Source organism: Lontra canadensis, unplaced genomic scaffold (genome assembly GCF_010015895.1).
Source record: "Lontra canadensis isolate GAN:19392208 unplaced genomic scaffold, GSC_riverotter_1.0 scaffold36, whole genome shotgun sequence".
NCBI lineage: Eukaryota > Metazoa > Chordata > Mammalia > Carnivora > Mustelidae > Lontra > Lontra canadensis.
The window spans coordinates 3680787-3703020 of record NW_022631030.1 but is presented as its reverse complement, the minus strand read 5'-3'; the positions used below and the strand labels follow the sequence as shown (position 1 = coordinate 3703020).

Below are 22234 nucleotides of genomic sequence, written 5' to 3'. Positions count from 1 at the left end.
CCTCCAGGTGCCCACAGTTCTGCAGGGGACCTCAACCTCAGGGGTCTCTCACTGCACAGTGTGGCCGGGTCCCCAGACACGTACCCAGCTTCCCTCCTGCTGCCTCCTCAGGTCCATATCAAAAACAAAACCAGGAACAGAGCCTCAGCACCCGGGGAGGCAGGGCCAGTGCCCCGCCCCTGCCCCAGGACCCAGATAAGCAGCTGGCTGGAGGTGGGAAGGGCTGGGCTGACAGCCTCCAAGATTTAAAGTGGCAGGTGGGGCAGGTCCCGGCTAGCGATGAGGTGTGCACTGGTGCCTGGGCGTGGGGAGGCTGGGGCCCTCACTCTGCCTTCCCAGACTCACTGCTCCTATTCCATGCTGAGCCCCCAGGGTGGTCCAAGCACCCTCCTCCAGGCCAAGGCATCAACAGTGAAGACGAGATAGAGCGCCAGAAAACACTGGGGATCCGGCCTCATTGATCTCATCTCTTCCCAGACCTGACACAAACACACTGGCCCGCGCCCTCACCTCACCCAAAGCGGTCCCAACCTCTTCTGAAGAGCCCTCCAGACAAACCTCATTTCTGGTTCTCCTCCTCAGACCAATCTCACGGTCGCTGGGCCCCCCCAGCAACCCCGCGCTGCTCACAATCCATTCTCCTGTCCGCGTGTAGAGCCCCCATGAGCTCCCTGCACTATCCGCTATCCGGGGAATCCTGGCCCCCACCCAGCTCAGATGCCGGCTCCAGGACAGCTGCCCAGAGCCACACCCGGCCCCCAAATGCAGCCACATGGCGCACGCCAATGCACATGATCACAATCGCACAGGCCTGGGGCTGCCCTTCCCTGCTTCCCAGATGATCCTGCCTGGGCCACAGTGAGCAGCTCCCACCCATTTGAAAAAAAAACAAAAAGAAGAAAGAAAGAAAGAAAGAAAGAAAGAAAGAAAGAAAGAAAGAAAGAAAGAAAGAAAGAAAGAAAGAAAGAAAGGAGGAAGGAAAGAAAGAAAGAAAGAAAGAAAGAAAGAAATTTTCTAAAGAAAAAGGGGCTTTTCTAAAAAAAAGAAAAATAAAAAAATAAAACAAAAAAAACAAGCCTTGGAAAGACAGGAGATTCCAATTCCCGCTCTGCCAGAACTTGCTGTGTGACCTTGGACACACTTATTCCCCTCTCTGGGCCTCAGCCTCGTCATCATTAAGACCGGCTTCTCAGACTGAGAGGTGCAAGGCCTCACCAGAAATATGGTGCGTTTTCCTATAGCTTTGTCATAGGTCAATAACACAAAATTCAATTTATACATTAAAACAAATGCTGTGTTATCAAAGAAAAGCAAAATTAACAAGAACTTAAAGCCTTTGAGACTGCAAGCAAAACTCTTCAGGGCACCAGACCCTGGAGCTACAGGTCACTAAGGTGCCCCCTGGAAGTAGAAAAGCTGGAGAAGCCCAGGCCCTTCCAAGCAACCCCCAACCGGCCAGCTGGCCTGCCCGCGCCCTGGCAGAGACTCCGCTGTGGACAGTGGTGCCTCCGCGGCATCCGCTCACCAGCCTCTCCATCTCCTGCTCCCAGAGCCGTTCTTGGCGCTGGCGCCGGTGGTACTCCAGGAGGTCGTCCTCATTGTCACTGATCTCCGTGATGCTATTTTTCCGCTCCCGAGTGACAGGCACCCGCAAGTCCCCACTGGACAGCTTCCTCTGGGCGCGGGGGCTCTGGCGGGGCGAGGCCCCTGTCAGAGAGCCCAGACTGTAGGCTGGGCTCAGCCTGCCGCTGAAGCTGCCCTTGCGGGGTGCCAGGGACTCCCCAAGTGTGGGTGAGGGGCTCCGTGTCCTCCGGCCCCGAGCCCCCAGGGTCAGTGAGAAGTCCTCCGGCGAGGCCCCGTGGGCGGCCCAGCGCCGGGGCCGGGGGCTGTCTGCTACTTCTCGGGGGAGCTTGGGATCTGGAGCCGTCCTGGTGGGCATGGGGGAGAGTGCCCGTCGGGACAGAGAGGGGCTCAGCGGAGGGAGCTCTCGCATACTGTCCAGGCCGCGCCGGCCCAGGCGGGGACTCTCGGGAGGCTGCAGGGTGCGGGCGGCTGACCCGTCGGAAAAGGTTCGGCCCACCAGCTGGCGCGAGGGGCTGGTCGTCAACACCCGATCGGTGCCCGGCAGCTCACGGAAAGGGCTGGGAGGGCGGTCCTGGAGTGTGCCAATCTTGTTTCGGGGAGCAGGGACTGGAGGCTGGAACTTGGGGCTGCCAGGAATGCTGGTGGGTTGGCTTCGGGCACCGGAAGCCGGGTACTCACTCAGGCTGATGGCCACCACGGGCAGCTGTCCTCCCAGCCGGGGGCTCTCGGTGGCTCTGCGGGCCTCTGCCAAGACAGTGGCTGCAGGGCTGTCTGTCAGCAGACCTCGGAGGCCAGGACTCGGAGGCCTCTCATGACTCCCCTTCCTGCCCAACCGGGGGCTCTCAGAGGCGCGGGCACCACTCGGCCGGGACTGTGGGGGCTGCAGGGCCAGATGGTAGCTGGAGGAACGGGCGGGAACCAGCGGGGGCATGGAAGGTGCTGGCTCCTGCCCGCTGGGTGAGTGGCTGGCGCAGCTTCCACTGCTGGCCGGTGAGGAGAGTGGAGAGAAGGCTGGAGAGGTGTTCTCATAGCTGGAGCCCACAGACATGGCACCAGGGCTGGTTGGGGGGGACAGCAAGTAGCGCCCACCATTAGCCATGGGCGACAGTGGGGAAGTCGCAGCAGGCTTCTTGCCAGCAGCTCCAGGCTCCTCTAGCACCAGTGAATCCATGATCTCCTGCAGGTCCTTCTCAATAGAGCTCACCAGCGAACTGTGGCTGGCACAGGCGGAGGGTCCCCGGGTTGCAGGCTGTGGGGCGTGGTTCCCATTCACCAGGCTTTCGGACTCTGCTGGTGAGAAATGCAAAGATGCCTCAGACCCTCATCTTCAACTCTGGGGAGCTACAGGTGCACAAGAAGGAGGGCGCTCTCCGACCTCCTCCTAGCAGGGGCCAGGGGAGACAGGTGATCTGGGTGCTTCTCTGCCCCTGACCTGCTGGGCAGCCTTAGATCACCTGCCCTCAGTTCCCCTTTCTATAGAGGAAGGGGATGGGGGCTGTTCTGCTGGCTCCGACATTGCCTGACTCAAGGCAGGGTTGCTAACAGTGCCAGGCACTCCCAGGCCGGTGGTGGTGGGCTCACCCCAAGATGAGGGTCCTCCCTGCCTTGGTTTCCCCAGCCTCCCAACCCTCTCCTTCAGGAAGGGCAGGCGGACATTCTGTAAAGGGGCCGGGGGCACGCTGTGGAGCTGGCCAGAAGTCTGGGGTGGGGGGATCCAGTCTAATGGGACACGAGGGCCTCCCAGAACAGCAGCGGAAACCCAGGGAAAAACACAAATGGAACCTTCGGCGCTGGGCAGGAGGCGTGCCCCACACCCCTCTGTGCAGTCAGAGGGGAAGCCAGGCTGGCCAGCAGATCAGCGCCTGCAATTATCAGCCCGTTAAGCCACGCCAGCAGGAGCCTGACTTTGCCCCGCCCCAGGCCTCGCCAACCAACCAGAAGTCCCTGGAACCGCTGCCCCTAAAGTGGGCGTGGCATGACAAAGGGAGGGTGAGAGCCCGGTAAAGCCAGCCAGGGTGTGGACTGGGAACCCAGGCTCCCAAGGGGCTCACCTGACAGACACAGGTGGACACCTATCCCATTACCACACTGACACTTGCCATCCCACAGCCCTCTGAATGCCCGTGCAGAGTTTTGGGTGCTGGGCTCACTGGCGGTCTCCTGGTCTCCATCCAGCCCCACCCCCTAGGCAGCTGGGTTCAGTGGCGCTGGTCCCCTGCAACAAGCACCAAGTCTCCTCTGAACTTTGGCAATTCACACACCAACTGCAGCCGGTCCGCTGGACAATCGGCTGGCTTGGTCTGGGGGAGGGGCAGGGCCCACAGACCTAATCACCAGCAGGTGGGACCCACCTGCACCTGCACAGGTTCTACCTAAGGCTTCCTTCCTCCCCCTAAGGCCACCGTCAAGGGTGAGGTTCCCGGTGGTGACACAAGAGGCACCTAGTGGTTAGGGTCCCAGACACTGAGGTGGCATCTTCCGGGGCAATGGGGGTGGCAGAGCCCTCTGTCCCTTTGGGCACATGATTCCCCAATCCCAGCCAAGCAGCACTTCTTGGATCTCTCCCAGTAGCCAGACTGCCTGGCATCCTCCTCCAGTGGCCCAATGGCAGGTGGCAGCAAGCCCAGATCGTGGGTATTGTCCTGCCCTGACACCACAAGCATGGCTGGAAGGGGCAGGGAGGAGGACAGTCCAGGAGGACCGCCAACCCAACCCCCGGCCCCAACTGGGCGTCTACCTGAGCCAGGACTGTAGGGGGGCCCTGGGGCCCGGCCCCCTGCCGGAATCATGCTCCTCATCCACTTGGCTTCGGCTGGGTGGTTAAAGCGGAGGAAGGTGGACTGGCCCAGGCACAACATACAGCCTACAGGAAAAGCAAATGCTGAGAAGGGCAGGCAGGGCTGAGGCAGCGTCGCCCCAAAGCACTAGCGGGCTCCGAAGAGCCCCGCCCCCTGCACTGTGCGTGCCACAGTGGCAGTGTGTGGGTCCCATGTCCTAACTCTCGTTGCTAGTGGTGAGATCTTCGGGTGAAGTCACGTCCCCTCCGAGTCCGGTTCTCTCGGTAGGGAAACGAGGACAGTACCATGGACCTTGCAGAGTTAGTAAGACAACGTATGAGAGGGCGTCCTGGGAACGGAGGTTCTTCAGAGAGCACAGATGCCCACATCCCCCCTAAGCTGTACCAATGATCCATCCATCTGCCCCTTGGGTGGAAAAGTCAGTCTGAGAGCAGCAATTTCCAGGATCAAAAAAAGCTCTGAGACAGGGGACAGGGAAAACCCATGAATCAGTTAGATGCCCCCCGAGGAACCAGAATTTGCTTCCTGGCTCCCACTCCTTATCACCCTCCTTATCACTGCATGGCCTAGGGAGAGCCATCACTCTCTTTCTCTCGGACAAAGCACGCTCTGGCCTGACATCTTCCCGCTCCTTGGTCTTCTCTGGAATCCAGCCAAGCCGAGGGCCAATGGGCCCTGCCTCAGCCAAGCACATTCCCAGGCAGCAGACACAAGCCCAGTCCTGCCCAGTAAGTGTGACTCCATGGAGAGGGGAGGGTGTGTGGGCGCCAAAAATGTAGCCAGGGGCACCAAGAGTGTGCACAGCAGCAGGTGTGCCCGCGGGCACCTGAGCCTGGCTCACAGCACTCCTTCTCCTGGACACGCTACAGGATTCCTGCAAAAGATGCTGTGTTGGGAGACACCAGAGCCCAGGGCCCTGTACGACCACCCTCCCAACTTGGCCACACCCATGCCCCCAGCCTACGGACCCAATCTGGTGCCACTTGGCACCCCCGAAGCTTCATGCCAAGTCTACATTCCTGGACGCTGAGACGGTTCCGCTCAGGCAAGCCACAAGGGCAAGGGGCACCCAGGCCAGGTGGCGACCGTGGCAGGCCCCCCACTGAGAAGCTCAGGAGCCCGCCCTCGCTGGTGGGGCAGGCGCCAGCCAGCTGAGCAGTCCCTAGCACATAACCGGACTGGGCAAAGCCACCCACTGCTCCGGCACGCCCAGAGGCTCTCCCAAGCGGGCGGGCACCAACAATTCTAGAGACTGATGGGTGGCTAGGCGAGAGGGGAGCCTTCCCCACCAAGCCGCCCATCAGAGGAGCTGATTCCAGAGTAATCATAATCGGAATAAATAATAGCCAACCACACTTACACCTAATTACAACCACAGCCGTTTCAGAAAGAGCCCTGCTGGCCCCTCCCCCTCCTCTCAGCCCTTTAACAAGGTAATTAATAACGAGTTCTTCGCAGGGTCTAGACAGACCCACTCAATTCTAGATTGACGGGGGTGAGGAGGGATGGGGAGGGGTGGGGAGAGGTAGGGTGGGGCAGGGTGGGGGAAGATATGGGAGCCTGATCACACAGCCCAGTCTGGACACAGGTGTGGAGTCTGAGCGGATTCCGGCCTGTCCTGCCAGGCCCACCCAAGGAGGCGGTGGGCACCCAGGGACCCTCAGCCCTGGCTTCTACAGCTGAGAGCTCCCTGCCCCCTCTTCTGCCCCTCAGCCTCCTGCACTGAGGGGGTGTGGCCTGGCTGCCTCTAGGCTATAAATAGGTGATGTCAGGCAGCAGAGCTGGATCTGTATTAATAGAGCAGGCAGGAGGGCAACAGGCCTCAGAGCAGCTCCCTCCTGCCCAAATTAACTTTCTATTTGAACTCAGGGGCCCCAGGCATGGCCTCAACTCCGGTCTGTCCTGCCCCAAGGGCCTGCCTAGCCTGTTTCTGGAAGGAAACCTCCTTGGGTCCACTCCTGCCCGGCACCTCCAAGGGTCGCCACTCAGGGAACCCCAAGAACCTCTCCTCCCCGTTAAAGTTGAGGTCCAAGCCCCCATCCCCGAAGGGCCCAGCTGTGTGTGTGCAGGTGGGTGGGTGAGAAGCTGCACATCTGGTTGGGGGGGTGGAAACCAGGGCAAAGGAGAGGGCGGATCCTATCTCTGAGAGACACGGAGGGGAAACACCACACACAAACACACTCTCCTACAAGCTCGCACACATACCCGCTGCTAGAAACACCCAGAGAGGCATACCGGCTCCCGCACTCGCGGACTGACAGGCACGGCTCAGCTGCCACACAAACGAATGGACCCGCCAAAGGGAGGCTGGGGTGCGGGGAGATGCGAGGAAGGGCCCCCGCCCTTCCACCAGAGACCCCTCTGGGCCCCAGCACGGGCTTCCCCGTCCCCATCAGGACCCCTCTACCCCTTCCGGAGGCGGGTCCATGGAGGGGACTTCCGAGCACGGAGGGAAGACGAGGTCTGGCTGGCCGAGGGATGGCCCCGAGCCCAGACCTCCCACTCACATGTTCAGGGCACACATGCCACCGAGTCTCACAGCCCCCCAGCTCCCCAAGGTGAGCCGGACCCCCCCACCCGCGGTTGAGTCCCCCCACCGCAGCCCGCAGACGCCCCTCCCAGCCCCCCGCCCAGCCCCTCGGCGCCCGCAGCCCGGGAGAAGCGGCCGGCCGGGCGGAGCACTCACCGGCGAGCCCGGACCTCCGCAGCGCCGGCCCCCCGCTAGCTCGGGCCCTCGGCGCTCCCCACCCGCCCCGGGCCTGCGAGGGGGCGGGCCGACCTCCCGCGCCGCGGGCCCCGGGCTCGGAGCAGCCAGCCGCCAGGCAGCCAGCAGCCGCCAGGGCCCGGGGAGGGGCGGGCCGGCCACCGGCGGGGGAAGGGAGCCAGGGAGGGAGGGACAAAGGAGAGGAGGAGGGGAAGAGGAAGTGATGGAGGAGAGGAGAGGGGAGCGGGATGGAGAGGGCGGGGCGGGAGGGTGCAGGCGGCCAGCCGCCAGGGGACTCCGAGTCGGTGGGTGCGGGAGCAGAAGTGAGACCGGGAGGAAAGGTGCGGGGAGATGAGGCAAGGAAAGGTAAGAGGTAAGTGGAGGCCCGAGGGTGAAGCGTCGTCGGGAGGCAGGAGTGAGGAGAAGCAGGGTCTCACTGAGAGCCCTCTGTGGCTGGCCTCCCAAGAGGCCTGGGAAGGGGCCAGCCCCGAACCCAGCTGGCTGGTCACCTGGGGCCAATCACACCCTCTGGCCCCAGATCCCTTATCTACCAATGGGGAGGTTGTCCTCTTTGACAGCAAAGGTTAAGCTCTGACATTCCATGGCTCCCAGGGCTCCAGCTAGGTCACTAGGTTCAGCTCCTGCACTCCCTGTGCCACTGGGACAAGGTCACTCCTGCGCTGGGAGTTCAGGCCTGCGCTGGGCAGCACTGAGCCTCCCTCCCGTCTCCATCCTAAACACCTCCTCTTCTGCCCCTGCTCCCCACACTCCCAGCAGCTCAGCTCACCCCCAGGCTGGACCAAGGTGCTATCCCTTCCCAGCCAGCCTACTCCCCTGGGGCTCCAGGAGCGAACCTCACCTCCTCCCAACCCCTACCACCAGTTGTGCTAGTCTCCTAGAAGAGCTCTCCCACCCCAGTGAGGCACCCTCCCACCTGGAAAACACAGTGCCACCTGCCTCTGGACACCTCATTGTCTTCCAGAGACCTGCCCTCTGGACACCAGAACCTTAAGGGACACACTGTCTCAGACATACTCTATACGCTCAGAGCTCCCACGCCTCACACACACCAACACACGGACACCACACCTTGGCTGTGCACACTGACACACACAAACACACCATCTCTGACATGTGCTTATTCTCACCCCCATAATACCCCTCTTGGTTACACACTCATTCAGGCACAGACATCCTTTCACTCAGTCCCTGGAGAGACTCTGGAATCAAAAGCCAACCTCCTTAGAGAAAAAAATCATTTCTCCACCCTTGCTAAACACCTACCCACGTTGCCATACTCCACACATGCTCACGCGCACATGCGCACATGTATCTCACTCTCCTGAAGGAAATGGGAGAACCATGTAGGGTTAAATGCAAAATAGGGGGAGGCTTTAAAAAAAAAAAAATTCTCAGGAAGAATGATTCATCGGTCTGGAAACTGTGACAGCCAGCTGGACAGACCCAGACAGACATGGAGGATACCCGCCAGTGAGAAATAGGGCAGGAGGCAGGCACAAAGAAGGGAGCAGCTAGGAGCCTTTGCTCTTTCTCTCCTTCTTTTGATCTTTATCTTCTCGCAGAGCATGGTTGGAAGCTTCACTCCCATTTCACAGAAGGAATGAGAATTGGGTGGGAGAGGAAGAGGCTCAGTGTCCTGGATCCCAGAGAGAGCTGGCTGGATTACCCAGAAAGCCCAGCTCCCCGGCCACATTCCAGGGGGCTTCCCCCCCCACACACACACTTCTGGCCTTCACACAAGCCCCTACCCACCAATGAAGGGCTTAGGGAGTGAAGGAGACATGGAGACTAGGCTGGCAGTGAATGCTGGGAGTGGACAGGGACCTACTGTCTAGACAGCCTGGGCCCCAAGCCGTGTGGCTTTCTGGGTCCTCCCCTGATCCGTCCCCTCCCAGAGCTTTCATGTGGTCTGGCGCTATGGTCCCAGGGTGGGGCAACCTCAGCCCGGTTGAGATTCCTTCTTATTTTCTCGCTCACATTCCCATCTCCAGCTCTTGCTCCGTAAAGAAGAGGGCAGCACGAGGTGTGCCAGAAAACCGGGGTACGGAGGTGGAATCGGGCTTGTCCTCGCTTCCCTCCTGTCATGCTGCAGTGTCCATGGCTTTAGTGAGAGCCAAAGGCCAGCTTCTGCTTTCTGCCTGCCCCCCCCCACCCCCGGGCCCAGGCAAGGTCCTGCTGGAAGAGCCTGTCACCGCCATCTCTACTCCTCCTGACATGTGCCTGTCCAAGTTGCCTCTGGCTGGCACAATGCCCAGAATGATGCACCTATGGACGGCCTGGCCCAGCTAGAATGAGCTCCTTGTTCTTTGTAGGGTAGCCCTCTGTTTTCAAAGAGGAGGGTCCTCCTATGCGCCTGGGTTGGGGAACGAGACAGGGAACCCGATCCTCTTGTACATATGCCCATGGACAGGCACGGGGCCAGCGAGTTCTCAGATCCACCTGGAACTACGTACATGGATACTCTGGTACCCTCAGTCCCGAGTTCACCCCCGTCCCCCACGTGAACACGCTGATCCATAAACACAAGGAAAGGCACAAACAGTGATACACAAGCCCCAAATCACAAACACATCCGGAGATATATAAACACACTCCAGTTACACAGACACACAGAGATAGCACACGCACACAGCCCCCACCACCCAGTTTCCAGGGAAACGCACTCCCAAGAATGTCCGGAGTGGGGCCAGGCAGGGCTGGGCTTGGTGCCTTGCTCCAGAGATGAGACAAGGAAAGCCTCAGCTCCCGGGAGTCCAGGGGAGGGGGAGTGCTAGGGAGAAGAACACCCGTTCCTTTGTGCCTCTGCCTACCCCTCCCGGGGCTGCCAAGCTCCTGAGACAGGCAAGCCCAGACAAGGAGGCTGTGGGAGTGGGAGGGAGCAAAAGGGAAGGGGGTTTAGGGTCAGAAGAGAGTGGGAGGGTACATACTTGGCAGGGTGGAACCTTGGCTGGGGAAGAGTTAGGGGTCACCGGGGCCACAGGAAATGCCTAAGAATTCCATCTTGACCCAGGCGCTCCCTCTTCTCAGGGAGCTAGAGGATGCTCTGGGCAGACTGCCCAAGAGGGCCCTTCAGAGCATCCGTTCCTGCACCCTGCTCACAACACACATGTGCATGCCCATGAATGCGAGGGATCTGGGGCTGGGGGAGTGAGGTCCGGGCTCTCTCTCCAGCCTCCTTGAACTCTGCCCCTCCCTCTCCCTGCTGCCAGACCAGCTCACTTCCACACACCCAATCTTGGGGGAAGATGTTCTCTGGGAGGTTGAAAGGGACTGTCAGGAACCAGACGGCATCACAGCCAAAGCCCCAATTTGTGGGGGTCCCCCCCCTCAGCTGGAGGTGGAGAACTTGAGGCCCTAGAAGAGGCAAGGGCCTGCCACTGCTGCTGGTGGACCTGGGTCCCTGAAGTCACGTGGCCCCCTCACACTCCCAAGGGCAGGAAGAAAGGAGTAGGGCAAGGTTGGGTCTCCTGGGTGAGCTGTGAAGGGAGCAGCATCTAAAGAGAGCTTAAGGGCTATGAACAGAAGGACAGAGGGAAACAAAGGAATGAGGGGGATTTCTACTGCCAAAGAGCTTTCAGCTAGTAAGACAATGGCGGACATTAGTCCTCCCGCTCAGAGTCAGGCTTGGCCCACAGCTCCCATCCTCACGTCAACCCCACCTCTGCCCCCCACCCCAGGCCTGCTCTCTCACTCCCCTAATGTGACAATTTGTTGTATAAATGGATGCCCAGGGCAGACACACCCGGTCTGTCAAAGCACCACCTGCGCCGACCCCTGAACTGCCCAGTCACAAGAACAAGGGGCCCGGTTTTCAGAGCCACCTGACACAACAGAGTGGCCTGTGGCTTTGGGGGACAGGGTGCTAACCATATTCATGACCCCAGAGCTACTGTGGACGCTGTTTTAACGGAGTGGCCATGTCCTCGGATCTCACCTTTGCTCCATCCCCATCCGGTGGGAGCGGCCTCCTTCCCCACCTCCCCACCTCTTTTCAGAGTGACCCCCTCTTGGCATCATGAAACAACCCCATGGTTGTCCTGTCGTTCCAACTGCCCTCCCTTAACCATCTCACTAATGACCTGACCGCTGCACCACTCCATCTGCCCTTTGAATGAGGTCACCAGGACGTCTCCCCTCCCCGCCAAGAAGTGACCAGAGAAGAAAAGCAGGCTGAAGACAAATCGGGATCCTAGAGGAGTTGGGGGGTGTTCTTGAGGCACATGGAGAGGCCCCTGAGCCTCCCACTAGCTCTGTGTTACCATGGCAACCGCCACAGCAGGCTCCCCCTCCACCAACGCCCCTAGCCCAGGCTTTTCAACAGAGACTGTCGCCTCCGCCTCCCGCTGGGGGCAGCACACCTTACCCTGAGTGAGCCGGGTGGGCTGCCGGACAGGGAGCCCATCGATACTGCAGATGTTGCCACAAGGGTGGAGGGTGAGGGTGCCCCGCACATTCTCGATGTAGCAGTGCTCTGGGGCCAGCCCGGGACCCTGCAGGGAGATGTCCCTGGCCGCGGAGCCAATCACCGTCTTCCCTGAAGACAGAGGGCAAACTGAGTCCCAGGCTGGGCCAGGAGGGAGGCCAAGGAGACAGAAGCCCACCTCCTCCTGCACAAAGGATTGCTGCCTACCACCGGCCACCCTTTTTGGGCCCCTTTGGTGTCCCCCTTTGGTGGAGAAGGTCAGGGGGAGAAGCTCTGGGCAGGCAAAGAAAACTGGCTCACAGATTGGGGGGACCCAGAGGACACAGAGCAGCCAGGCTCTACCGACAGAGAAGGGGAACTTCTTTCCTGCAGACCTTCCTTTAGTCCCTCCACCTCCTCATCCCCAAGTCCTCTTCCTCCTTCATCCTGCTCTCCTGCTCCCCATCTCTCCCCCTCCAACTTCTGCATCTGCACCCCTTGCTCTCCCTGGCTCCCCTCCGTGCTAAGGCTTACACAGCTCTCCCCCTGGCAGAGCCCCTGGGACTGGTATTTGGAGAATGTGGGGAATGTAGAATCACCCAGGCAACAAGTGCAGCCAGGGGAGAAGTGAGGAGGCCAAGGAGGCCAGGCAGAAGCCAGCGGGGAAGGGGGCCATGCCAGGGCCTTATCTCAGGAGGTCGTTCCCCCACTTCCCAGCCCTCCATGCTCCACAGGTAGCTGCTCCCACACCAGGCATAGGCCTGGAATGGGGCCCCTTCCTTCTTGGCCACACTGGTTGCTAAGAGCAATGGGCTCTCCTGTTTCAGTGCTCTCCTCCTTGTTTCTAAACTAATCTTTAATCCCAGTCATGGAGCCAGATGATCTACCAAAGGGGGCCAGTCAGTCCAGGGAGGCCAGGACAAGGGGGGCGAGCTGGTGGCGCAGCCTCACATCTGGGGGAGGCGAACATGGCTGACAAAGGGCAGAAGGGCCCCCACGCGTGCCTGGGATCCAGGGCAGGAATGTCTTTAAGGACCAAGGGGTGGTGGGGTGGAGGGGCCGTCCCCCCAGACTTACCTTCCTCCAGAGGCAGAAGGGTGATGGCCGTGCTGAGCCGCCCACTGCCCAGGCTCACCAGATGTGGTTTGTCCGTCTGCACTTTCAGCCCCTTGCCTGTCTCAATCAAGTCCAAGGGCCCCTTCTGCAGGTGGTGGGGGTGAGGGATGAGCATCATGAGACCCTTCAGGCCGGAACCTGAGCACCCGAGCCCCCGTCACACCGGCACTCCCTCCGGCACCCGCCCTCTCCAAAGGGCTCTGAGGGTGTCGAAAATTGAAATGAGATCTGAATCTAGGCCACTAACTCGTCCCACTGGATTTCTCAAGCCTTGGCTTAACTGCCCCCTTTGTCTATTAAGACACAAAAAAGGAGAAAGTGAGAGGAGCAGGTGGGTGCTGGAGAGGAGAAGGGGCTGCTGCGGAGGAGGGCCAATGCAGACTTGTCCGTGGCCATCCCCTTGGCCACTGCTTGCCTCCGTGAAACTGAATCACAGTGGAGGACAGAGCCTGGGATCCAGGAGAGAGACACAGCCCGGGGTCGGTCTGTAAACCGGCTCCTGACTTCCAAAGGGTATATTCTGGGTGAACCAATTAACCTGATTCAGATAACGCCTCAGCTGTTAATAGGCTTGGGACCTGGGGAAGGGTGGAGAGGAGCTGCTGCTCTCATCCCTGGGCTGGGGCCACGACTGGGGCCACGGGTGGGGAGAGGAGCCAAACCCACCCTCTCCAACAGCCTTCTTGCCCCTTGGCCTTGACCTGCTCACCTTTATCATTGCTTGGGTCTTGCATCCGGAGACTCCCTGGTTCCTGTTAAGAGCGTCCATGGTCCTGGGGCTCCACGGCTCCTGGGGACACAGCAGAAGGCAGGTGTTGGCGGGGAGGCGGGGGTGGGGGTGGGGGAGAGAAAGGAATAGGGTCCCAGGGGTGGGGGCGGTACCAGTCACCCTCATTCCCAGCAGGCTCATGCAGAAGAAAAAGTGGAGGCAGCTCAGAGGCAGATACCCAGCACACTGTCCTCACCCTTGCCACCATAAGCCAAAGACCCCTAGAGGCCCCGCCTGTATGTCTATGCTTCCTTGCCTCAGAAATCCAGGAGCTAGTCTTCTGCGGCAGAGGACGCTCAGACATCTGGAGCCAGAGGTAAGGTGGGGAAAATCTACCTCAGTAAGGGAAGCTGGGGTCCAAGAACTCCCCAGGGGACACTGGTAGCCAGAGACACCCCCCCTGGTGGGTGATAGAGCTGAGGCACTCCCTCCCCCGTACCCTCTCTTGCCTTTCCCTTTGTCTCTTTTCCCCAGGGGTCTCCACAGGGTGTCTGCTTAAAGGAGACACCACAGGAAGAACTCAGCCATTCCTGCCTTCTGTATGTCTCAACTCCTACACCTTCTCTTCCCCAGAAAGCAGTCTCACCCCCAGACAATCAGTGAAAAACCCCTCAGTGGTGACTAATAACAGGAGTACAGTTTTCTAGGTTCTTCATCTGATCTGGTGTGGTAGGAAGCTTAGGTCTTTAGAACCAAGGGTAAAATAGATTCAAGAGCCAGAACTGTTTAAGCTCTTTCCACGGATCCCTTTCTCCCTCCCTCACGGTTTTGGTACCTTTGGGTACAAATGTGGGCCTGTGTGCCCGTCCCTTGATCATCTTGTTAAGGTGACAAGCTTCCCATTCGCTGCGGACATGGGGCTGGGGAAAACTGAGTGGCTCCAGGTGGGAGGGAGACCCAGGAAGGCAGGGTTTCCCTCCACTTTCTCTTCCAACCCTCGACCATGGCCTAGTGACCTAGGAAGTAGGGGCAGGAGCCAGCATTCCAAGGAGAGCCTAAGCCCAGCTGTGGGGCCCAAGGGCCTCAGCCTTAGAGAGTTACTAATTTTACCCTCCCAGCTTCCACCCTTCCGGACCTAGACGACATCATGTCCGTCACTGTGTCCACCCAAGCTGGCGGAAGAAAAACCGGAATTCGGCCTGGGGCCCACCCCAGCTCCGCCTGGGAAGAGGGAAGGCAAAGGCAGTTAACCTACACCAAGTTCCAAGCTGGCCTGGCACCTCCCCAGGAGATCTGGCTGTGGGGAAGAATTTCCAGGGTTAGAGCCTGCCTGCTGTCCTGTTTCCTTACACTGGGGGAAAGCCCTCAGCATTCTCCGAGGAAAGGGAGGTGAGAGAGTGGGTTGGGAATGGGGAGTTTACATAAAAGAGGGAGTAAGAAAAGAAAACAAAAAAATAATGGGGAAAGAAACAGCATCACCATTTAGTGGAAAGAGATTTAGGCTGGAATGCAATAGCCTTAAATTCTCACCTTGACTTTATTATTTATTAGCTGCGAGATCTTGGACAAGTTACTTAAATTCTCTGAGTATCAAGTCATTCTTTATAAAAGTGGAATAGTGACTTTTTCACAAAAGATTGTCTGGATTAGTGCTTGCCTGTGGCTAAGGGTAGGATGGAGAGTGACTATAAATGGGCACAAGATTTCTTTTTGGGGTGAGGGAATTGTTCTCAAACAAAACTGTAAATATACTCTAAAAAAATCACTGAATGCGCACTTTAATTAAGTGAATTTTATGATATATATGTTATACCTCAATAAAACTGTTTTTTTTATTTTTTTTAAAGATTTTATTTGTTTATTTGACAGACAGAGATTACAAGTAGGCAGAGAAGTAGGCAGAGAGAGAGGGAAACCAGCTCCCCGCTGAGCAGAGACCCCCATGCGGGACTCAATCCCAGGACCCTGAGATCATGACCTGAGCCAAAGGCAGAGGCTTAACCCACAGAGCCACCCAGGCGCCCTATTTTTTTTTAAAGATTTTATTTACTTGAGAGAGAGAGCGCAAGTGAAAGCATAAGTGGGGTGTGGGGGAGGGGAAGGGAGAAGCAGACTCCCCACCAAGCTGGGAGCCCAAGGCAGGGCTTGATCCCGGAAGGGGAGGATCACAACCCAAGCAGAAGGCAGACACCTAACCAACCGAGCCACCCAGGTGCCCCAATAAAACTGTGCCTTTTCTTTTCTTTAAGATTGGAGAGTCAGCTCTTATATTAAATGACACTGTGTGAAGCACAAAGAAAGCACCGTAAACATGCCAGTTATGAGTATGGGTTTCAAGATCTAGAACAAGTCCCTTCACCCTTTTCTATCAAATTCGTCACCATTACCCTGTTCATGTATTTACACCAAAGAATTTCAAGCGGAGATAAAGATCGTAACGGAACAAGGTTGATGGGGCACAAGCCTGATGCGAGGAGAGGAGGAAATAATATGTGAAGGAGAGGGGGAGACCAGGAGGGGCGTGTGGGGAGAGACGGAGAAGATCGGGAAAGACGGAGAAATCAGCATGTTCGAGGCCGTGGCCCCAGCTCAGAAACCTAACCCAGGTGAAGCGGAAAGCTACACCAGACCGACGCGTCCCAGTCGCACCCGGGCGGCGCTTTGACAAAGGGGCTGTCCCGCGGCCACCTGGGGGCGCGCTCTCCTCGGACCCCACCCGGGGCAGGGATAGCGAAGCGGCGCTGAGCCCGGGCGCCCTCAGCGGCCAACCCGCTTCTGTGGACAGGGCTACCCAGCACCTCCGGCAGTAATTACCCACTCGGAGCGCCCCGCCCGGCCCCGCTGCCAAAAAAAGGCCCCTGCGGCGCAAGGCCGGCTCCCGGGAAGGAGGGACGCGAGGGAGGCGCCGCGGTCAGCCCCGGCTCTCCGGAGCCCTCCCGCACCTCCCGGGGACAGGGCGGCGGAGGCCTGGGAGCTGGGAGCCGCCGTGCAACAGGCGGGGACCCGGTGGCGGGCGAGGCCGGGGCTCCCGCGGGTGACCCCGCTAAGGCCCGGGCCCTCCGTCCTCCTTGCCCGGCGGGGACGCGTGGGCACCGAGGCCACGCGGGATCAGCCTGTCCCCAGACCTCTCCGCCTAATAGGTGTCCAGAGTCACCGCTTGGGGTCTTGGAACCCGAACTAGGGTGAAGGTAGGCCCGAGGAAGGGCCGAAAAGGTCTGTAACCAACAGGCGGGGGAGGAAGTCCAGGCTCCAAATCGGGGCCCTGGCCAGAGGTCCCAGGCGAGTCCCCGAGCGGTGCCCTGCTCCTGCGCTTCCCGGAATCCCGCGGGGCCGCTCCAGCCCTCACCTGTGGCCGGTGGGGCCAGCCGGACCCTCGCCCCAGGCGTCGCATAGCCGTGGCCGGAGGCCTGCGTGGCCGAGCTGGGACCCTCTCCGCCCGCCGCCGCCTTCGCTTTCCCGACGCACATCCGCCCTCAAGGAAGGGCGGCCGGCAGGGGAAGGAGTCGGGACGGGAAGGAAACTGAGGCTGGGAGCCCCGAGGGCGGGGGCCGGGGAAGGGCGTGGAAAGGCCGGGTGGAGAGAAGTGGAGAAGGGGGGATAGGAGGGCTCAGCGGCGGGACCAGGTGGGTAAGGGGAGACGCAGGGATGGAGGGGCGGGATGGAAGACGGAGACTGAGGGATAGAGAGAAAATGAGAGCTGGGGAGATTGTCAGGAGGGGAAGAAGGTGTGGAAACTCTCCGCGGGACTCAGAGCTGGGTGGAGACGGAGGGACAGAGAGGTGGAGGGCCTGGGGGACAAAGAAGGGGATGGCGAGACTGAGAACACGGAGGTCTTCGAGTAAAGGGGACGACGGCCAGGGGCAGCCCTAGAAGGTACAGAGGGCAGTGGAGGGGGAAACGGAGGGACGGGGAGCCAGGGGAAGGGAGGAGCAGGGGGGCTGAGGGCAGCCGCGGCCCTGAAGTTGGGGCGGGACCGCAGGTGGGCGGCAGAGGCTCCAGAGGGCAGAGCCAGGGAGAGGCGGGAGTGTAGAGTGGGGCTCCGGTTCTCCAGGGGAAGAGAAGGGGGTGCTGGCGAGCGCCCCACTCCGAGGTTGCGGGCGGGGTGGGACTGCCGCCGGGGCGCGGCTCCTCGCTGGCCCGGAGCCTGTGCTGCCTAGGGCCGCCAGGTGGGACAAGGCCGCAGTGTTGGGTCGCCCCGCCCGCCGCGCACGCGGGACAAGCGGCCTTTCTTTGGCCGGGCGGGGAGAAGGAGCCGCTTGTTTACGCGGCCGGGGAAAGGGGCGGCCGCTCCCACACCGCCCGCTCCCCGCGGGGCAGCTGCGGGAAGGGGGCCCCGAGGGTGCACGGGAGGTGCGAGTGTGAGCGGCAGGGTGTGCGGACGGGAACTGCGTGAGCGCGGCGGGCCCCGCGTGCGAGCGCCGGCTTCGGGGTGCCGGGAGCGCAGCGCGTGCGGACTGCGGGCGGAGGTCCCGGCGTGCTGGAGGCTGCCCCACGCGCGACGGCCGCCGAGACCCGGGCTGCGCGCGCGGCCGGAGGGCGCGCGCGTGGGTGACACGGGGTGGGGCGCGGTGCGTGTCCGCTGCGTGGGATGCCTGACGTGATGGGGAGCTTCTATTTGTGTGCGAGCGGTCGGATGAGTCAGCCCGGGAGCCTCCGGGACGGTTGAGCTAACGGGACCAGAATGCAGCCCCGCCCCGGCTCCCTGGGTCCCCCGCCGGGCCGCGCGGTCACCCGCCAGTCCAGGCCCCCGCTCATCCCAGCCCCGGCGGAAGCGTCGGCGGGCGCCTCGGCAACCCCGCGCGGGGCGGCCCCTCCCTGGCCCCGCCACCCCCGGCCCCCAGTCCCCGGCCGCCGGCCCGCCCGCACTTCCCCATCCCGGAGGAACCCGAATGGTTGGCTCAGCCCCAGCCTCGGGGAACTCCGCTAGGGATAAGAATCCGGACCCTACGGGCGTGGCCAGAGCCTGAGGCTCCCTCTCCTAAGCGTGCCCCGTCCGTCCTCCCGGACCCCTAAAGATGCGGGGCCTCGGAGGAGAGCTGGGGAGACCCGGGACGTGCCTCCCGTCACCTAAACACACCCAGGGGTGTCTCCCGGATTCCCACCGCCTCCGGGCTGGACTCCACACACATTCCTCGTCCATAGAGGCGGCCTGGCCGGGGCAGGAGCGGAGTTGGCCCAGGAGGGCCCCCTCGCCCGGTGCAGGGCTCTCTGCCTGCAGTCGGCCAGAGAGTGGGAGGAGTGCGGCGCGGGCGGACGAGACTCCGCGAGTATCCCGCCCGGCCCGCCATCTGGGTGCCTGCAGGAGAGTCTGGATGGGGCAAGGACCAGCGTCCCTCCCGGGGAGGAGCGCGAGGGCCCCCTCTGGCGGCTGCGCGGACGGAGGCTCCGGAGGGCAAAAGCAAGCAGCTGGCAAAAAAGCCGCGGAGCCGGCTCCCCACAAAGCCCCTTTCTATCGCCCCCCACCCCACTGCACACACCTGGGGCGCCCCCTCCTCCCACACGGTTTCTTCTGGGCCCTCCAGCCCTGAGCTGATCTGAGGGCTCTCGCCCAGGCCCTGGGACTTCCCCTTATCCAGTCCCAGCAGCGCAGCCAGCGAGACCCACGGGCCTAGTGGGAGAGAGCGTCCTTACCTCGCGCGGGGAGAGGGGGACACCGGTTCCCTCGCCTTGCTCGGCCGCCGCGGCCTGGGGCTCTGGAGGACACTGTTGCTTTTCCCTGGGAGCCCGCTGAGTGGGAGGAGAGCGAGAAGGTCCCGCCCCCAGTCCCCGCCCCCGTCCCCCGTCCCGTCCTGCCAGGCTAGCCAAAGACGCCCTTGTGGAACTGGAGCCCAAGGTCCCCCCACCCCCCCTTTCCCATCGCAGCCCCCCCCCCCAAGGCCCCCCCCACCCCCCGCCTGCACAGCGCCCGCTTTGTTCCTCTCTGCAGCTGGGCTCTCCACTACCATCAACACACGCACACCCCTCCTCCCTCCTGCCCTCCCCTTCCGACTCCCCTAGACCACCCTCCACCCCTAGGCCTTAAGGCTCTTCTGAAAGGGTGTTTTTGACAATTTCTCACTCTCTCCCCCTGCACGCCCCCTTTTTTAAAACCTTAGGTGCCTGAGTCCTCCGTAGCTCCCAGGAAACCTCATGGTCATAGAGCCCTCCAACATGGTCTCAGTATCTCCAGAAAATACCTGCTGAAGGTACCCAGGTACACCGTCTGGTGCTCACCTCCAAGCCCTGCCATGAAGAGCTGTAAATGGGGTTGATAACCCTCCACATCCGGCTTCACAGACTTTTCTGAGAGGTGGAAGACATGTTAAAGTGCCATGGAAAGTGTAAAGCACAGAAACCTGAACTGAATCAGCATCTTGCCCCCATCCATGTAGGTCCATCTTACTACCACCTGCTGACTTACAACTGGGGCGAGGCAAGCTATAGGCAGACAACTGGGCACACCATCCTAGAGCAATTTGGGTCTCTGTAGGAGTAAGGGGTTAATATGGAAGAAAAGGAGGGACTCAGGGCACCTGGGTGGCTCAGTCATTAATTGTCTGCCTTTGGCTCAGGTCATGATCTCAGGGTCCTGGGATGGGGAAGCCTGCTTCTCCCTCTCCCACTCCCCCTGCTTGTGTTCCCTCTCTTGCTGTGTCTCTGTCAAATAAATAAATAAAATCTTTAAAAATAAAGAAAGAGAGAGAGAGAAAGAAAGAAAAAGAAAGAAAGGGAGAGAGGAGGAGGGACTAAAAACCTAAGAGGAGTCTAGAAACTGAGCCTGGTTGAGGTCATTCCTCATCTCAACCCCCACCCCGAAATCCAGCTCGGACAGTGGATCCTCACCTTGCAAAGCCAGCTCTTGCCCCAGGAGACTGACTGGGGAGACCCTAGGGAGCTGACCTCAGCTAGGCTAGACCTCTTCAACCTGCCCTCAAGGGAAGCCCGAGACTCCTCCTCGCTGAATGAGGGAGGAGACTTCTAGCTGGGGCAGAGAGCAGAAAATAATTTGCCCTCTTTGGGATGAACATATCTAGTTCTGACTCAGTGGCTTCAGTTTGTGCCCTCTTTCCCTAACCCTGGAACAGCAGGAGGCTGAACTGCATGGTCTTTGGTCACTCATTGACAGGGCCAGCATTAGCAGGGGGGCCCCCCACTGCTGGAGGCTGGGACTGACTGGAGCCAGGCAGTGGACAGGAGGGGGGAGGGGAAAGGCACTTTGCACTTACCAGCTGTGGCTAACAGAGGTCAAACAAGCAAGGTTCCAGCAGGCATCGTGGGTACCAGGAAGTCTCAGAATTTGGGGGATGGGGAGGAAACCTCTTATTCTTCCTCTCTTCATACTGTTTGAAGCTCATGAAAGTGTTTTGACTCTGGCCACCTTTCATGAGGCAGATAACAACAGTAAGTTTCAGACTATTCTGGTAAAAGAAAAAGAAACAAAACCCAAACTATTGTATCCTAGATGCCAAGACCCGGCATCTGAGGGAAGGGGCTCTGACTGGGGTATCTCAGTCTTCTCACGTAACTGTTTCACAACTCCCCGATCTTTACCATTTCGGTCGGGAGGAATTTCAGGGAAGGATGGAGCCTGCCACAAGGCAGCTGATGCTGAGGAAGGGGGTGAAACAGCACCCACCTTCTCTGTCCTCCCACTCAGGGACCAGCTAACCCCAACGCTCTGTGCAATGTGTCCTCCTGCTGGGTTGAGGCCCTATGTTCCCACAGTTAGAGCACTCAGGGGACCGGGGACCTACCGCCCCACCCTCCACCCCCACCCGCTGCACATCTGGAGCCCATCAAAAAACTCAGTGCTCTCTCACAATTACGCAAGAGGTCGAGCAGCTGGGAGCTCAGGAAAGGGGGAGGAAGAGAGAAGAAAGCAGAAAACAGCTTTCCAAGCATGCTTCAGACTTTCCGAAGTGGAAGCAGCGGGGAGAGGGCAAAGGCTGGGTGTGGAAGGAAGAGTGGGTTTGCAAAGGCTCTGCACTCGGCTATGAATGTCAGGAGTCTTATTTCCACATCCCTCCTGCCTTCGCCTAGGCCCTCTTCCCACCTCTGTCCCTCCTCTCGGACCACGCTCCCTCCAGCCCCAGGAGGAGGCAGCTGTTGCTGATTCCAGCAGGCCAACCCTGTAGAGTCACATCTTCTCAAGTTCTCCTTTCTGGCATCTCTGGGTCCTGAAGTCAGGGAGCATTGGTGTTGATGCGGTGACAGCAATGACGCCAAGTGACTCCTCCCTGCATCAGACTTGGGGAAAAGTTCAAACCTTTCTTCAGCAGGAGGTCTCTCCTAAAAATTGCACAATCCATACTTAGACCCAAAGCTGAGAGACACGGGAGCTGAGTGGGCAGTTTGGGTCATGGGGGAAGACTGTCTCATCTACATCCGTGTAGGCTCAGGACCTTCCTATGAGCTAAATAGAACAAGCACTGATTTGGGCAAAAGAATGGGAAACAAGACCCATTTCCACTTCCCTCATTGCCTTGACATTGTAATGCCTCTTTTTCAACTAGCCCGTTTGGTTAGCAACCTGATCACACCAAGTTCGATTACGGGAGCTTTTGAGAATTGGACTAAGCCCTAAATAACCATTTAGCCCCTGCCCTATGAGCAGCAAGGCAAAAAAATGTGTCTGTGGGGGGCGGCGGGGGTGAGAAGTGACCCGAGCTCCTGAAAACTTGGATTGCCTGACCTCGTGTCTGAGTGGGCAGAAGCTTAGTTTGGAAGGGTACAGTCTTCCTAAGGTCTAGCGCCACGTAAACCCCTAATTCCCGAGGGTAATACGGGAGACCGACACTTGGGGGGAGGCTTTCTAACCTTGGGTAAGAGCAACGTACAGCACGCAACTGCTGTGGAGCTTCTAGAACTTTCAAAGCTCTGTAGCCGCGAACAGATTTACCAAAGGGGGCGTGGGGGGAGGG

The 22234-nt window shown here is 59.8% G+C and overlaps 1 protein-coding gene across 16 annotated transcripts in view; it reads right to left on the bottom strand.

The window, feature by feature from the left end:
• PHLDB1 (pleckstrin homology like domain family B member 1) overlaps positions 1–20283 on the bottom strand; it is a 45004-nt gene extending 24721 nt beyond the window's left edge. For 6 of the 16 annotated variants that reach the window (XM_032868644.1, XM_032868645.1, XM_032868646.1 and 3 more), the window contains exons 1-6: positions 18966–19061; positions 13335–13415; positions 12587–12716; positions 11471–11641; positions 4322–4447; positions 1526–2874 (exon numbers count right to left, since the gene is read on the bottom strand). In XM_032868644.1, coding sequence (XP_032724535.1) covers positions 1526–2874; positions 4322–4447; positions 11471–11641; positions 12587–12716; positions 13335–13394 — 1836 coding nt within the window. In that variant the 5' untranslated portion in view covers positions 13395–13415; positions 18966–19061. Of the gene's footprint in view, positions 1–1525; positions 2875–4321; positions 4448–7068; positions 7222–11470; positions 11642–12586; positions 12717–13334; positions 13416–16680; positions 17539–18965; positions 19062–19547; positions 19617–20156 lie in introns of those variants that run through there. The other 10 variants (XM_032868640.1, XM_032868649.1, XM_032868650.1 and 7 more) reach the window with 6 other exon arrangements.
• Positions 20284–22234: the final 1951 nt, after the last annotated feature.